Here is a 16,139-nt window from a genome sequence, read left to right as displayed (position 1 = left end):
GGTTTGGGGGGGAGCTCAGGGGTGCAGGATCCAGGCGGTGCTTATCTGAAGCACACTCCGGAGGCAGGGCCACGTCGCTCTGCAGGCTGCCCCATCTGCAGGCACCGCCCCCGCAGCGCCCATTGGCCGAGGTTCCTAGCCAATGGGAGCTGGCGCTTGGTGCGGGGGCAGTGTGCAAAGCCCCCTGGCTGCTCCTGCTTCCGGGGAACCCCCGACCCTGCTCCCCGGCTGGAGCACCGAAGCAGGGAAAGTTCCCAACCCCACTCCCCAGCGGGAGTTCAAGGGCGAGATTAAAAGCCCAATGGGCCAGATGCGGCCTGAGGGCCATAGTTTGCCCACCCCTGTATTAGAGCAACTGACGCCAATTGTGCAGCAGCCACAGTCATAGCAACAATGTCAACTCTACTGTAGAAAGGGCTGGAGCATTTTTACTACCATGCCATGCTAACAGCTTAACGCAGGGACAGCTGCCTGGTGGCTGGCAATTATTGAACTACGGGTACTAACTTTACCAGTGCAGATGCACTCAATGTCACAACAGAACTCTTCTGCCTTGGAAAATGATGCTTGAGAGGTGGCAAACCAAAGCTCAAGCCGGGGCTGGATGCCAAGGCTCCTGCTTCACCCAAGGTGGTGGAAGAATGGAGACAGGGGTGGGGCCTGCCCAGCACCCACTAGCCACATGACACTCCCCCCCCCGGGAGCGGTTTGCAATGGACTGGTTCTGCTGCCAACACCCCGCCGGGGCCCCCCACCCCTTGTCTGCTGCCAGGCAGAGGGAGAAGGGGGCTCGGCCACGGGGTCATCGGTCTGGGGCCGGCGCCTCCTTCTGCCCTGAGTTTGTACAGCGCCTCGCACCACGGGGCCGGGGGCCGCTGCTGGGCGCTACGGCAAGGGAGGATGCGCCAAAAGTCCGGGAGTCGCAGGGCGCGCGCGGACCAGCCACCCGTGACAAGCAGCCCGGCCGCTCCCCAGGGCAGAGACACCCCCCGCGCCGCCGCCGCCCAGCCGGGTCCCAGCCCTGCCAGGGAGCGGAGCCAGCCCCCCACCTGCCCCATCAGCGGCGGTGCCTGGGGGGAGCGGGGCCGCAGGGGCAGAGGACTCCCCCGCTCCATGGGGTCGGGGCGGACCATGCTGCAGGAAGAAGGGGGGGGTTGTAACGTCCATCCCGATTAGAGCCCCCCGTGGGCCCTTGTCCCGCACTCACCATGGTACCGTCCCCTCCGCCTCCGGGCTCGGGTGCAGCGTAAACTCAGCGAGACACCTTCTCTGCCCAAGCCGCTTCCTGGCAACCGAAGCCCCGCCCCCGCGCATGCGCGCGCGACCCTGAGTAACCCGGAAGTGCCTCGGAAGAGGTGGCGGAAGTTGGTGGGAAGGGAGCGTCGGTTGGCTGGTGGGGGGCCCGAGAAGCTCTCTCTGGGGGGTGACAGGCAGACCCGGCGCGCGGCGGCCGGTGAGTGTGTCACGCCGCTCGCGGGGAGGGCGGGGCCGGTCGCTCTGCGTGTTGCGGGCTCGCCGCAGCCGGGGATCCTGCGCGTGGGGCTTGTTTTTAACCCCCCGCCCTCCGCGCCCGGGGAATCTCTGGGGGTTCCCGGCTCCGGGCCCGGGACTCGCGGCCCCGCAGGATGGGCGCAGTTCCCGGCCGAGCCTGTTGGGGCCGAGCCGGGGGCGGAACTCGCTGGGCCGAGCCGGGGACCGCAGCTCTGCCCGGGCCCTGACCCCCCCGGGCTCGATCCAGCAGCCCCCCGGTGTTCTCCGCCTGTGGCGCGTGGCCGGTTTTGGTTGGCGGTTTTCCTGGAGATTTAGTCCGGTGACTTAATCTTTAATTCCTGGCGACTCCCGGCCAAACCCGGAGGGTTGGCAACCCTAATACCGGCCTGTGTCCAGCTGCTGCCAGGAGAGGGGACTTTAGCCCAGGCCAGGCCCCCTGCCCCGGACAGGCCCGGTCAGATCTCTGTTGGCCTAGCGGAGCAGAGCGCGTCAACAAGAAAAACAAACGGCCTCGTCGTGACAGAACGTAGCCGCGTTATTGGTGTTCCCGAGAGGGTGATCGCTCCCCAAAGGTGCTAGGCCCTTTCCAGACACAGAGAGCTCCGGTCCTGTCCCAAGGCACACATCAGTGGAGTTACTGCTCCACATCGTAGAGGGACAAAATAGAGTTCAGAAGAAACATTAGCAAAATTAGCAGGCACGTTTTAGAGGGTTAATTATTGTTTCACCCTGGGCGTTTTCCTTTTTTAGATTTGGTCGTCCTCTCTCCCATACAGCTCCATCAGCCAGAGGGAGGAAAATGACATCTCTAGGGAAGAAAGGTAAGTGATCTTCCTTTACTAAATAGATACATTCTGGTAATTCTGTATTCACTTTGGAGGTGTTTAAAGAACAGAGCTGCAGTGTATGCTAGATGCTAGCTTCTCAGCTCTCTGTGAGCTGAGGGGTGAAAACATTATCTAGTATATCTCAGGGGGGAAAGATTGTGGGAATCTTTGTTGTTGCAGTGAAAATCAGGGATATAGTAAAGAGCCTGGGTGGAAGTGGTAATGAAATGTTTTCTTTTACCTTTTGGATCCCTAGTTCATATCAGGCCAGGACAGTAACAACTGAAAGTTATTACTCTTTGATGGCCTGAGATGATGCTCTTCATCTAGTTCCTAGCAGATAGGTGTCTAGCATTTATTTGGTTCCCTTACTTTTATTACAGTAGAATAATGAATTAAGCATTAAGACCCCACTTTTGCAAAACAGACTTGCACAAGTAGATTTTTGTGCTGGCATAGATCAATTTGTAGGCAAAGTACCTAAATCTGCCAAAACTAGGAAATTCAAAATTAAGGATTCTCACTTTGTCCTTATGTCACACTGTAGTGGTGAGGCACAGCAAAATGTATATAGTCTGTTCTTGGACTTGCCTATTGTGCAACAGTGGTAAGAAGTCAATCTCTTTTACACCTTAATGGACATGGTTTGCTGGGAATACTCTAAATCCCTAAGAATTTTATTCTCTGAGATATTTTTTTCTTAGTCCCACCTTTTCTCAATGTTGGTTTAGGCAGGCATAACCTGTTACTTCAGGTGGGATGTGACAAAGGCATTAATAACCAGGGAGAGATTAGCATTGGCAAGAAAGAACACAACAGACCCTGTTTTACTAACTGTGTGAGGTAAAGGATACCGATTCAGTTATTGCAGATATTGTTTTACATTAGCAAGAAATCAATTTTCTATCAAAAAGATTTTGACTAGACTTGAAAAAACTAAATTCTAAAAAGCTCTTCTCTATTATCTGTTAACTAGTTGAGCTCTTGAGTTATTTCTGGGTTTACATATGAGACAGATATAGCAATTTCCTGCAATATCTTTGGGAGATCTTACTGTATTAAATTTATGTATCATTGTGGGCCAAGGATTGTATGTCATCCTCCCCCATGGAATTATCACAGCTCCTCCAGGAATTAAGAACAGGTGTGTGTGTGGAGGGGTGTTTAGGCAAATTCACTCAGGTTGTAACACTGCTAGAGAGGTATCACCATCTGGAGAGGCTCACATATGCTGGTTCAAACTGGATTCTCCAGAGACCAACAGATAAAGAAAGGTCCTATGGATAAATAGCCTGATTTTTAAATAGACTCAAGGCCTTCTTTCTGATCCAGCAAATAGACAGGACCTTCTGTCCAAGGGAGGCCTGGGAAGGTTGGAAGGACTTTGGCCAACTGAGGCCCATAAGACAGATGGGTGACCTAGTAAGCTTTTAGCAGGCATACAGGAACTCATTGTTTTTTATAGTTTTTTCTGTAATGCTTTCATTTTAGGAATACATGTGCTCGCTCACAAAAGGCTGTGTGGTAACTTTTAACTGCTGGCAATTAAATTGTTCATAAGCCTTCAGAGAGAGAGAGCAATGCACAGACGCTGGTCTGCTTAGGCAGGTCTGATTTGCTGGGAATACCATAGTGTAGGCAGAGAACTGTGAGCCTGGAAAAACCTTGGTCAGAAGGGAGAGAAACACAGGTTTTCGCCCAACCGAAGTAATGGTTGAGAGGTGAAAGCCTAAAAATGGGTGCCCTTGGTGGACCAGGGAGAGGGTGCAGTGCCGCTGAAGTGTGACGACATAAATTGGGTCATATGATTAAAAAGTCAAACATCAGTCTTCGGTGTTCTGGAACATCTTTCACCAGTTTAGACTCATACATGTTAGAAATGGAAAATATCATTGAAGATCAACCATTCCATGTCCCTGCAGTGTGGTAGTACTTGGAAATTCTTGTTTTCTAGGCAGGAAGTGTGACATAGTGACAATTTTACAACCAGTTTAGGGTTGTGTGCAATTTAATAAAATCCAGCATCAACAGAAATGTTTAGTAAAATGTTTGTGTTTAGATATTTTTTTTTATTAAACATTGCTCTGCAGTGGTAGAAACCCAAACATGCCAGCACTGGGGGAGAGGATTGCAGGAGAACCAGAAACAGGAAGTGATTAGTTAATTCCTCTTTCCATTCCTCCCTCCTCTCCCCCTCCCCCCTTTTTTGGACAACGAAGTAAAACAGTACAAATAGTGAAAAGTTTTTTTTTTTTTTTAATTTTTCAGGATTTACAACTAAGTTATTACTAGACACAGTTAAGGAAAAAATAACTTATGAATATATTGTATTGATAGTATCTCTTTAAAGTTGTTGTGAAGCAGTCTAATGCCTTTCAACAGTGAAGGAGTGAAATCCTCTTGGCTTTGAAGTCAAGGTTCAGTGGCTAATGTAGTGAGTTCATATAGATTTCCTGCAAAGTGGCTGCTGTTGACAATTTTATCTATATAGTCTTGTTTGTGCAATGAGCATGTAAATATAAATAAAGCTAAAAAAAAAAAAGTCCTGATCAGATAGATGGCTGGATTTTGTATTACTGACCTTACTGATTAATGAACACACTTACTTGAGTGCACTTTCCCTTTTGAGTCCTAGTTGAATCAGTGCCCAAGCATAGTGCTACTTTGCAGATGCATTGTAAACCCCAAGCTCCTTCCAGAGTTTTGTTGCCATTCTCTTTGAATTTCTGCAACTCCCAGTGGCATAATAAAATATATTCTCTTCCCATTATCTCCAAATTAGCCGGCTATGCCTCGTCACCCATCCGTGGACCTGGAGATGGCATGGAAACTGAGCAGCCACCTAAAACTGTGGAAGTAATTGCTGGAGCCCACAATACAAGTCGTCATGCCCATCACAGTCCACACAAGAAAGCTATCTCTTCCCTGAGTCCTGGAGTTCTCCAACTAGGGAAAATACACAGTGATAAGTCAGTGGAGATTGAAGCTGTTCGAATACTGGTTCCGAAAGCTGCTATAACTCATGTTGTTCCTACCAAAAATGCTAAGGTGGCTAAATCCTTGGGACACCATAAAGGAGAGGACTTCAGCCAGTCAGATGGAGTCATAGAACCCAAGAAAGAGCTGTTGGAGCTAAAAAATGCAGTAGAAAAGCTCAAGAATTCAGAAAGGAGATTGCTACAGGATAAAGAAGGTCTTTCCAACCAGTTACGTGTACAGACAGAGGTAAGACATTGAGGATTGTTTTTGTGACAATAGATTTGTAGCTTTATTTTGTTTGGGAAGCCTGAGGAGACCAGTATGATGGTATAGTCTGACCTTCTGCATAAGACAGGCCAGAGAAGCTTGCCAAGTAATCTCTGAATCAAACCCATAACTTCTGTTTTGAGCTATAGAATATATTATTTAAAGACATCAAATGATGGAGAATCCACCGCTTCCCTGGGTAAATTGTTCCACTGGTTCATTACACTCACTCAAAAATATCCACCTTTTTCTGAATTTGTCTAGCTTTAGCTTCCAACCATTTGTTCTTTCTAAAACCCACTACATTTTGTTTCTGCTGTGTTATGACTGCAGAAACATTCATTACTTTAAAAATGTAATCACAAAGGGAGTCTTTATCATTAACAAAGAGAGCGGACGCATGCAAATATAGAAAATTGGCCTGCTGCACTGTATAAAATACTCTGCAGAGGGCAACACCATAAACTCAGCTACAAAAATAATTTTTCCCTACTGAACATAGAAATTGCTATATAGAGAATACCAGTGTTCTACCTAGTCTAGTATCCTTTCTAGGACAATGGTCTGATGCATCTACCAAATGCTTCAGAGGAAGGTGGAAGAAGCCCCATAGTGGATAACTATCAAATAAATCACCCGTAGGGCAAGTTTCTTCATAACCCCTTTTAGCTAGTGGTTGGGTTATGACACAGATGAGTGGATGTCTTACCTAATATAAACTGCAGATATCTAAATGGCTACTCCTTCTGTAAATTAAGCCTGCATGCTTCCCTCTGTTCACTTCTCAGTGTAGTAGATGAATGTACTTATTCTTTCAGACATTAGTTATACAGGCTTATTTAAACAACTACAGCTATAGCAAATAAGTTGCATGTCTTGAATCCTTTAGTAATCATGAGGCATTAAATACTTGTCCTTCAAATTCCCCAAAGGACATGTATCTGACCTAGTTGCAGTTCTTCAAGTGTCTTGTAATTATTTCCATACAAAAGCCTGACATATTGGGAAATCAGTCTGAATCTTTGTTAGCTAATGTGCTTTCTAGAAGCACATTGTGATTAGAAATATGACTTATAATAGCTGTTCTATCCTTGGCCTGTTCTAGGTGAATCGAGAGCTGAAGAAGTTACTTATTGCTTCTGTTGGGGATGACCTGCAATATCACTTTGAACGCATGGCGCGTGAGAAAAATCAGTTGATTCTAGAAAATGAGGCCCTAGGCCGGAATATGTCTCAGCTGTCTGAACAGTTAGAGCGGATGTCTATACAGTGTGATGTGTGGCGCAGCAAATTCCTAGCAAGCAGGTATGGTTTTAGGTCTGTGTCACTACTATTGTCTTAGGGCTCCCTTGGTAAATTAGTATAGTGAAAGACCCTTTTGAAATACATATATGCAAGGGAACAGCTGTAGGAATCCCTACTCTGAACTGGAAATCTATCCTGAGATCTGGAAAACTTCAACCACCATAGCTCTGCTTTCTTAGGTTTCCGGTCACTGTTTGTATAGGTTTGAATAATTATTCATCCCTATGTACATTTGTGTATCTTCAGTGTCCTTACCTAAAATTGTAATACCAGAAACTTTTTTTTTTAATATATACATAAACAGCTGTGCAGATGACAAGCTGAAAAGGGGTTCATGCTGCTAGTAAAGCAGGGTTCCAACTTGTATGACGATAACATTTATTGGCACAGAAAAGGATTAAAAAAAGTTAGCTCGTCAAAAAGAACTGCCAGTTGCAAGTGCAAAATGAATAAACCAAGTCAGGTTACTTGCACATTAACTCAAAATAAACTACTGGCTTTATAATGTTTCCTCTCCCTTCATCCAGTATTTAATGATGAAAGAGTAGGTCCCTCTCCCATCAAACATGAACCTGAGACTCGGATCAAGATATACATATTAGAGAACACCAACTAGAGTTTGCAATTCTGACTACTAATGACAATTTAGTAACTTTCTTCTCAAATTTTTAATGTGATTGCAGGCTTTGACAGGCCATAGCCCTTAAAGTGTGAGACATGTTGTGGCAAGCCAGAGTATATAATATAATCACAGCATTAGGTGCATGATTTGATGACGGCCACACGCTATGATGGCGAATGCTGACTGTGGTTTTAGTGTTTGGTTTTTTACTAGGTGAATTTTCTGATTCAGCCAGCGAAGAAGAATGTGAGATTTTTGAATCTAAAGTTCTCTCTTCTTATATTCCTACAACTACAGAACGAGGAATTCCATAGTCTGTGTAGTGTGTCTATGTGAGTGATGGTCGGATAAGTGTTTTGCATTTTCTGAGGACTGGAAGTCGAATCCTCCTGGGCTCTATTCCAACTCTTCCTGTGTGACCTTCAGTAAATCACCTGTAACTGAAATGCAGGGTTAAGAGAACTGATCAGATTATCCCTTCCCTAATTCATAGGCATGTGGTGAAGCTTAGTTTAATACTTTTTCATCAGAATATTTTACAAAGAAGTATCTCATAAATATTGAAACCTGTAGTATATGCTTCCTGCATTGGCTTTGTAAATAAATACTTAATATATTAGGGACTGTCTCTGAAATATGGGTTTAATCAGTCAGGTGTCACCATTCCTAATTAATTGGGCTCTTCAGCATTATTGGTGTGCCTATGTCATGGGCTGAGAGTCACACTTGTGGGAGCACCATGTGACAATGGATTGGTACTTGCTGAGTTATCTGTAACCCACTGCTCTGAGTCTTTTGGTTTGTCCTTTTTTAAAAGAAGCAGTGAGGTGATAGTTTGAGAGAGGTGTATATTTACATGTTGTATCTCCTCCTTTGTAACGTTTTTTAAAGGAAAATCTCCAATGGAATCAGCTGTCTGAGGGATTAGAGACTATCTCTTTCCTCTAAATTGGTAATTGAGAGTGACCAAAAGTGGTTGGGATCTGATAGCTATTAGTTTGTTTCTAAGGGATCTGTGTCTAGATCATCTACCCATACCTTTGTTAGTCTCAACAGAGAGGCAAATAAATAAATGAGCAAGGAACTGAATGCACTTGCTATCCCCCTTGATTTATTTCCCAGAGATGACTTCCCATAGGCCATTCTTGAGGCATATTAGTGGGGCAGCCTGTGCAGTCAATGCTCCTTGCTTCACCCTGCTGTTTGGAAAAAGAGGACTTTATTCTCCCGTGCTGTTACTTACATTTGTCAACAGCATTAACTTGTCCCAAAACACTTTTTAAAATGTTTAATAGCGACTTCCTGCTAATTTTTTTAATCAAACACCACATACTTTTGAGACTGAGTTTAAACAATCAGTTACTACGAAGCTGCCTGTTCTGTATTACAGACCTGTAAGTGGCCCGAGGGTTGTGCCAAACAATCTGCACTGGCTAACACAAGAATCCCTCTTCCCGGATTGCATGTTTTCAGATTGGTCTGTAACAAATTTTGATAAAATAAAGTCTCAGATGCCCCTTTTTTTCAGGCAACAATCAAATGTATATCCAACCCCAAATAACAAATTAATTTTTGCAACAACATAGTCCAAAAAAACCCTCCTTTTTAATGTAGCCTTTGGGAGTCCCTCAGAAGCATTTTCCACAGTGCCTTCCATAGCTCCCTCTCTCCTAATCTAAAAAAGTGACTTTTTTATTAGGGATCATAGATAATAAAACAAAATATCATAATTCCACTATTTAAATCCATGGTGTAAACACTTGAATAATGTTTGCTGTTCTGGTCACTCCACTTTAAAAAAATATATTAGAATTGGAAAAGGTGAAGAGAAGGGCAATAAAAATGATTAGGGGGATGGAACAGCTGCCATACAAGAAGAGATTCAAAAAGTTGGGACTGTTCAGCTTAGAAGAGATGACCAAGGCAGATATGATAGAGGTCTAAAATCATGGATGGTGAGGAGAAAGTGAATAAGAAAGTGTTATTTACCCCTTCACATAACACAACCACCAGGGACGACCTGATGAAATTAATAGGCAGCAGGCCTTGTTAAAACAAATGAAAGCAAGTACTTCTTCACACCACACACAGTCAACCAGTGGAATTTGTTGCCATGGGACGTTGTGAAAGCCAAAAGTATAAATGTGTTTTAAAAAAAGTTAGATAAGTTCATGGAGGATAGATCCATCAATGGTTATTGACCAATATGGTCAGGGATGCAAGTGTGTCCCTCAACCTCCAGTTGCTGGAAGCATCCAGCACTGGGCACTGTCAGACAGGATATTGGGCTAGCTGGACCATTTGTCTGACCCAGTATGACCATTCTTATCTTTCTCTTCTTCCTGACTAAGGGCTTGCATTTCTTGATCCCACAGTTGAGAGTAGAGGGAAGGAAGCAACTGTGCCTTGCTAACCCTTGCTGATGGTCCTGTCTTTGATATGTGTTGGTTTGGTCCTTACAACCTTGCTCACATTATCTAGTGTGCCATGCAGCTTCCCCTATGAGCCCCAAAAGGCCTCCTTATTACAAAACATTTCCTATTCCTCAGTTTAAAAAAAAAAAAAAAAAAAGTCAGGCAAACATCAGTTTTAATTGACTGCTCTTAATCCTTGAAATATTTGATCTGCTAAAACTATCTGCAACAGAACCAAAAGTGAAAACTAATTCTATTTCTAACTTGCCTGTTAAAAGTAGCTGATTTATTGGGGATTTCCTCTTTTGCAGAGTCATGGCTGATGAGCTAACCAATGCCAGAACAATTCTTCAGCGCCAAACCCGGGATGCACAAAGTGCAATTCAGGATCTGTTGAGTGAACGTGACCAGTTCCGTCAAGAAATGATTGATACACAGAAGTATGATTACTCTTTACATTCTTTTCATTTTCCCGCCCTAAATGTTACTCTGTGCATTTTTTTATTACTGTGGTCTCACTTTATATAGTCTTCTGCCCTAGAATCAATTCTCACCACTATTTCTGGTAGATAAGTATTTACAAAAAATACTGTTGTGATTGCTATACATGGAGCCCTCTTGTTGGCCGCCTCTCAGCAGAAAGGTTGAGAATTGAAGGAGCCATATCAGTTGAACTTCCCTCTTCACCCAAAAGAGTTGTTAGCCCTAGGTGAGGGTTGAGATTCTTTGGTTAGCAAAAGATAAATGTATGGGACCTCAGTCTTCCTGACTTAGTCTACCAATTGTCACCAAATTCTCTAATCATGATGGGCTCCTCAAGCCTTGTATTTTATTATTGTGCTACAGTCTCTGGTGAATGGCCATATGTCCTAATCTTGTTTAAATATTTAATTCTTATTTGTATGTTTCCTTGAATGTTTTTATATCCCTTGTCTGACTTGAATTGTAAGTTCCTTGGGGCAAGATGGCCTCTATTTGTACAGCACCATGCATATTGATTGCACTGTATAAATGATTTACTCATCATTACTATAACAATTCAATTTTTCCCTGAACAGATTGTTAGAAGAGCTGCTGGTTTCTCTACAATGGGGGAGGCAGCAGACTTATTATCCTAGTGCTCAACCCCACACTACAGCAGAGCTAGCAGCAGTGAACTATAAACTGGCTAAAGCAGTGAGCTCCCACCTTCTTGGAAATGTTGGCACTAACACTCCAAAAAAGACTTCCCCACCGACAGAGTTCTGCAACACTCCCGCTGAGAAAATGGCTGAAATGGTAAAACCCTTACTATAGCTCCAAGTTTGTGCCCCTATTAGCACTGCATCGGTGCAGCTTCCAGGAAAGGCAACTTTCTGGTGCATGAGAACTAATTACAATCTAGAGTAAGAGTAAAGTGCATGGGCAATAGAGAGCTTTTTCAGTACATCTAATCTAAAAGACCATTTCCTAAGCAAATATTTAAAAACTGGAAAACCTCTCACTTCCCTACACTTTCCCTGGCACACCAGGAGGTAGCCTACAGCACCACTGTGTCTTTTCAGTAGCACGCCTTAGTGCAGTGTCTAATCTCTGTACTACTAATTTAGAGCTGCACGGTGATCATGCATAGAGGACTCTGTTCTTTGTCATCCTCATGTTCCAGGAAACTGCAGGAGGATTTTTTTCTCCCTCCTTCTCTCTTAGACTTTGGCTCTAATAGATTTCCCCCCACAATATATAGTCTGGACTTGAGCCTATATCCCTGCCAGCTATAATTTTGGGGCATATCTGAGGCCCGGGGATTCCATTTTAAAATCAATAGCTTTATATTAGGGCAAGGAGATCATTAGAACATTAAGACTGAAACAATGACCTAATGAAGATGTAGATGAGCGAATTCTCCAGAGACAATGAGCAGCTGGGCTAGAATAACCAGCAGGAAGACTTTAAAGGGAAAGTACTGCTTCCCCTCCCAGCCTAGCTGCTGCACTCCAAAAGTGATTGAGACAGCATTTAATTTTAGGCCAGGGAACTAACCAAGGACCCTCAACTTGAGAAGTAGGAGGGAGAGGGGAAAGGATGAGGAAGAAAAGGGAGGTGGGGCAGGGAGGCAAAATCCATACCATTTTCAAAGTAGGCTCCTCCCCAACCCCCACCACCCCCCTCAAAAAAATCCAGGAAAATTGGGGAAGATGATAAAAGTAGTGGAGAAAGCGTTTAGCCTTTCCCTTTAGTGTTTGGTCATCATTGTAGTATTACCCATTTCCATAGGAGGAGTATTCTATGCATAAAACTGCCAAAAAACATATTTTAAAACTAACAAGCTATCCTCTACGAGAGCTGAGCCGCCCCCAGGAGTGTACGAGGTGGCTATCAGTACACTTCTCCATAAAGCACTGTGCACGTAGTTGTGGCATATTGCTGGACTCAAGCATGTTTGCAAATACATCTGATTAGTTCAGAGGTCACTCTTTTCTGAACCTCTCATCTTCCCTTCTTGTAATGAATTTAATTGTAGCCTTTAAAAAAAACACATTACCTTAGTTCTGATGAAGGGATTCCAAATTTGTGAATCTATATTCACTACAATATGAAATTACTCAGTGTTAAGAATTACAGTTCAAGGTAAAAACTGACCAAAGTATGAGGACTGATAAAATTTACCATTCACCTCACCAGCTGCTGTATGTAAATGGAAGTCAAGGATAAAGCATCTTGGATTAAATAACATCTAGTCCATGTCTGATACTGAAATTCTCTTTTAGGTGCTGCGAGTGTTGGATCCAGTTGCCTGTACTGAAGCATCACCAGAAGTTCCCTTTTCTGAGCCTTCCCCACCCTCCTTCCTTTCCACAAAGAAGAACATTGGTCGGTTTCACCCATACACCAGATATGAAAATATAACTTTCAACTGCTGCAATCACTGCCAGGGAGAACTGATAGCCCTTTAAAATCATTGCGCTGAAGACAAAATAAAGCCAGTGTATCTGGATATGCTAGCTTTTCCCTGAACGACAGTAGTGATTTATCCATTCTGATTTCCTTCTTTGCTATTATCTTCTTGGGGGGTTGTTATGCTAGAAAATGTACTTTTTACTTCCAATAACTCTCATGCTTAAGGACCATCTACAATAATCGGTGGTGGGATCATAGCTTCTACAGGGCTGGAATATGGTTAACGCTCCCATTTACAAGGGCAAGACCAAAATGTTACGACAGTACAATTTATAGTGTAAATAGCTCCTTAGATGTGTAGGATTTGTAATTATATTATGAAATCTTAATGGATTTCTGCTCAGGGGAAGACAAAACCATGAAACTATTTCGGTACATAGAGACAAGTGATGCATCCACTTGAAACCTCTGAATAGTGCTTCCTTTAAAAGGGAGTTGAAATAAATGCTAAAGTGAGAAACATTGAGTTACTGTTTAAGTATTTTCATTTTAAAAAGGGCAATAGAATGCACAATCATTTCTATGTGGTTTAATTTTTCTCTCTTGTGTTACTCAGTTTGCTGTGGTGCTATGGTCAAGTATTTATAGTCCTAATTAAGTTACAGGATCAGGTGCAATTAACATTATGGGTCTTACCTTGATGGAAAGGGGTAGAGAAGCCTCTTTAAGAAGAAACTTGAATGAAATTGAAAGGTGTTTAAGTAGGAGTTGGTGTTGAATGGATTCTAGAAGCTAGTGTGTATGAGGTTGAAACAAGTGGATTGGAAGCATTTTAACTCCTAGAACCAAGCTGCTGCATAGCTGATGCTCAGCAAAGATTGATGTAGTTCCTTTAGTGCATAGTTTTAAAAACTGAAACTTACCTTATGCTTAGAGGCAAGATACTACCCATGAAAGATTTTCATGGGTATTATACCTATGGAGGGACCTGCATCATCAAATACTAGGTATGCCTAGGCAGTGACCGAGCATACTATATTTTTACTCATCTGGCTTTACTAGGTTAATGAGACTGGTTACTAGTACATACTTTGAACTTGTCTGCCAAATACAGCCTGAAAAGAAAGCTTGCAGGGTTCTTCTCTGCTTGCTTATTTACAAGTTAGACAGGATATGAATCTTCTACCATATGTTAGGGAGCTTACGAGCTCTTTTTGAACAAAAGTCATATTCATAGAAAAATCCTGCTGATATCTTGCAGCACTCTAGTATCCTGCCATCCCCAACAGACACAGTATACATAGCTTTGGTATGTAATTAAGGAAAAGGTCTCTAAACCAGTCACTGTAAAACTATTTGGTAAATCTAATACTGTATAGAGGGTATAAAAGGCATAAGTTTATGACTGCTACTCTTGGCCATGCTTTGGCCTGTGCAATGAATGATACAATAAACATTCTCTACCTACTTTTATCACGAATGAAGGTTTGGATTTTGTATACTTGTGACAGTCTTTGATTCCACACACTCTTTGCAGAATCTAAGGGCAGGTCTACCCTACAGTCGGGATCAACGCTCTGCGATCGATCCAGCAGCAGTCGATTTAGCGCAGCGGGTCTCAAACTTTTTTACTGGCAACCCCTTTCACATAGCAAGCCTCTAAGTGCTGCTGCTGCCGCCACCACCCTCTTCCCCCAATAAATTAAACACATTTTTATATATTTAACACCATTATAAATGCTGGAGGCAAGTGAGGTTTGGGGTGGAGGCTGACAACGTGTGACCCCCCATGTAATGACCTCTCAACCCCCTGAGGGGTCCTGACCCTCAGTTTGAGAACCCCTGATTTAGCAGGTCTAGTAAAGATCCACCAATTGACTGCAGATCGCTTTGCAGTCAACCCCTGTACTCTGCCCCCAACAAGAAGAGTAAGGTAAGTCGACAGATTTTCTCCCATTGACCCCCCCACACAGTGTAGACCCCGCAGTAACTCGAACTAAGGTATGTCGACTCCAGCTACATTATTCACATAGCTGGAGTTGCGTAGACTAGGTCGACTTACCTCAGTAGTGTGGACATAGCTTTCTTGTAACTCCTGTGGAATTCAAACTGATGGGCATTAGCTTTTGTGCCCTGGTGTACCTCATAGGGACAGAAATTCCTCTCTCCGTCCCTTGCAGGCTGAGAAAACACTCAAACAAATATTAAAGTGATGGATTTGTCAGCGTATCACAGGGGGGAGAATAAATAAAGGTTGGTCACCTGTAACTGGAGTTCAAGATGACCTCTGCACAGTCATGCTTTTGTGATGTGCCAGTGATGCAGCTTGGAACAGCAGAACCTTCTACTAGCAGTGCCCATTGGAATGCTCTTGTGCCCTGTTCTCCTCCTTCCCTCCCACCCCCAATAAAAAGGAAGCATGGCATGCAGACTGCCTCAGGTCCAAGCCTGTCACTAAGACTGAGAAAGAGGGGAAGGTGGACAGGGAGTGTGAATTACCTTTGTGAAAGTAGAACAGGCTTTAGTTCTGTCACTATGGCATTTTGCACCCTCATTAAACAAAATGTTAATTTTAAAGAATTTAAGTGGTAGGGGAAGAGTTAAATCTGCATAAATCAATTATACTTTGAAGCCTCACATTTTAAGCAGGAAAAGAATAAGCCTAATGTTTTCCAATGGAATAATCAACTCCCATTAAGTCTTAGCTAGTGTAGCAAATTAAGTGGTGCTTTAGGAACTTTTCCTGTACTATGGTAGACACACCTAAAGGTTTTAATAACTAATTATAATTAAAATTAAAGTTAACACAGTTGAGCTGTGTCTACTAAAGAGGTCTTTTCCCAACACCTCTGTCTCAAACCTACTATACTTCCTAGCCACACTTGCAGCAGTGCATTTTTGGAAATCTAGACAATTATCCCATAATGCTTTAGTATGAGCACCCAACTGCACTCTAGGCAGCTGAAAGGAAGGAAGACCAGTGAAACTGGTTACAAAGGCACAGTTAATGTGTGTAAAGGAACCCCTCTACTCAACAGGACAGCTATGACTTAGTTGCAGAAAGACCCATGTTCCGTGTATGCAAGGCTTGAAACACTGTTAGTAAGAGTTAACTATATTGGGTATGGATACACACCATGTTTAGAGCCAGCCAGTTAATAGTATGTTAAATTATTAAATAGCATAGTGTAGACCAGGCTGAAGAACTGTAAAGCCAATATCACTTATGCGCATGCATGCTTATGTGCTCACTAAAGGTTTGGGCAGGGAACTAGAATGCAATCAGTTGAAACTGTTAGTGTAAATATGAAGAGTTTTTCACTTTAAAAACAAACAAATACAGCCATTCCTACATCT

General features: G+C 43.4%; 2 protein-coding genes across 3 annotated transcripts in view; one reads left to right on the top strand and one right to left on the bottom strand.

Moving 5' to 3' along the window:
- The window catches only part of NME7 (NME/NM23 family member 7), a 184,442-nt gene extending 183,128 nt beyond the window's left edge, over positions 1-1,314 (bottom strand). Inside the window, exon 1 of one of the 2 annotated variants that reach the window (XM_054044388.1) lies at positions 1,208-1,314. In XM_054044388.1, coding sequence (XP_053900363.1) covers positions 1,208-1,314 — 107 coding nt within the window. The remainder of the gene's footprint in view (positions 1-1,207) is intronic. The other variant, XM_054044383.1, reaches the window with a different exon arrangement.
- A 32-nt stretch (positions 1,315-1,346) lies between these two features.
- On the top strand, positions 1,347-13,854 carry BLZF1 (basic leucine zipper nuclear factor 1). Its single transcript, XM_054044370.1, has 7 exons — positions 1,347-1,453; positions 2,242-2,312; positions 5,101-5,543; positions 6,670-6,869; positions 10,217-10,345; positions 10,964-11,183; positions 12,653-13,854. Exons 2-7 carry the CDS (start codon positions 2,291-2,293, stop codon positions 12,836-12,838), a joined length of 1,200 nt encoding a protein of 399 aa, XP_053900345.1. The 5' UTR covers positions 1,347-1,453; positions 2,242-2,290; the 3' UTR covers positions 12,839-13,854.
- The last annotated feature ends 2,285 nt before the right edge of the window (positions 13,855-16,139 follow it).

The sequence above is a fragment of the Malaclemys terrapin genome, chromosome 1 (assembly GCF_027887155.1).
Source record: "Malaclemys terrapin pileata isolate rMalTer1 chromosome 1, rMalTer1.hap1, whole genome shotgun sequence".
In the NCBI taxonomy this organism is placed as follows: Eukaryota; Metazoa; Chordata; order Testudines; family Emydidae; genus Malaclemys; species Malaclemys terrapin.
The sequence above is the reverse complement of the archived record's forward strand: the minus strand, read 5'-3'. Positions and strand labels throughout refer to the sequence as shown.

Excerpts from the sequence above, each read along its gene's own strand:
- BLZF1 (XM_054044370.1), top strand. The coding sequence starts at position 2,291 with ATGACATCTCTAGGGAAGAAAG. Across the intron at positions 2,313-5,100 it reads GACATCTCTAGGGAAGAAAG|CCGGCTATGCCTCGTCACCC; the intron begins GTAAGTGATCTT and ends TCTCCAAATTAG. Across the intron at positions 11,184-12,652 it reads CTGAGAAAATGGCTGAAATG|GTGCTGCGAGTGTTGGATCC; the intron begins GTAAAACCCTTA and ends ATTCTCTTTTAG.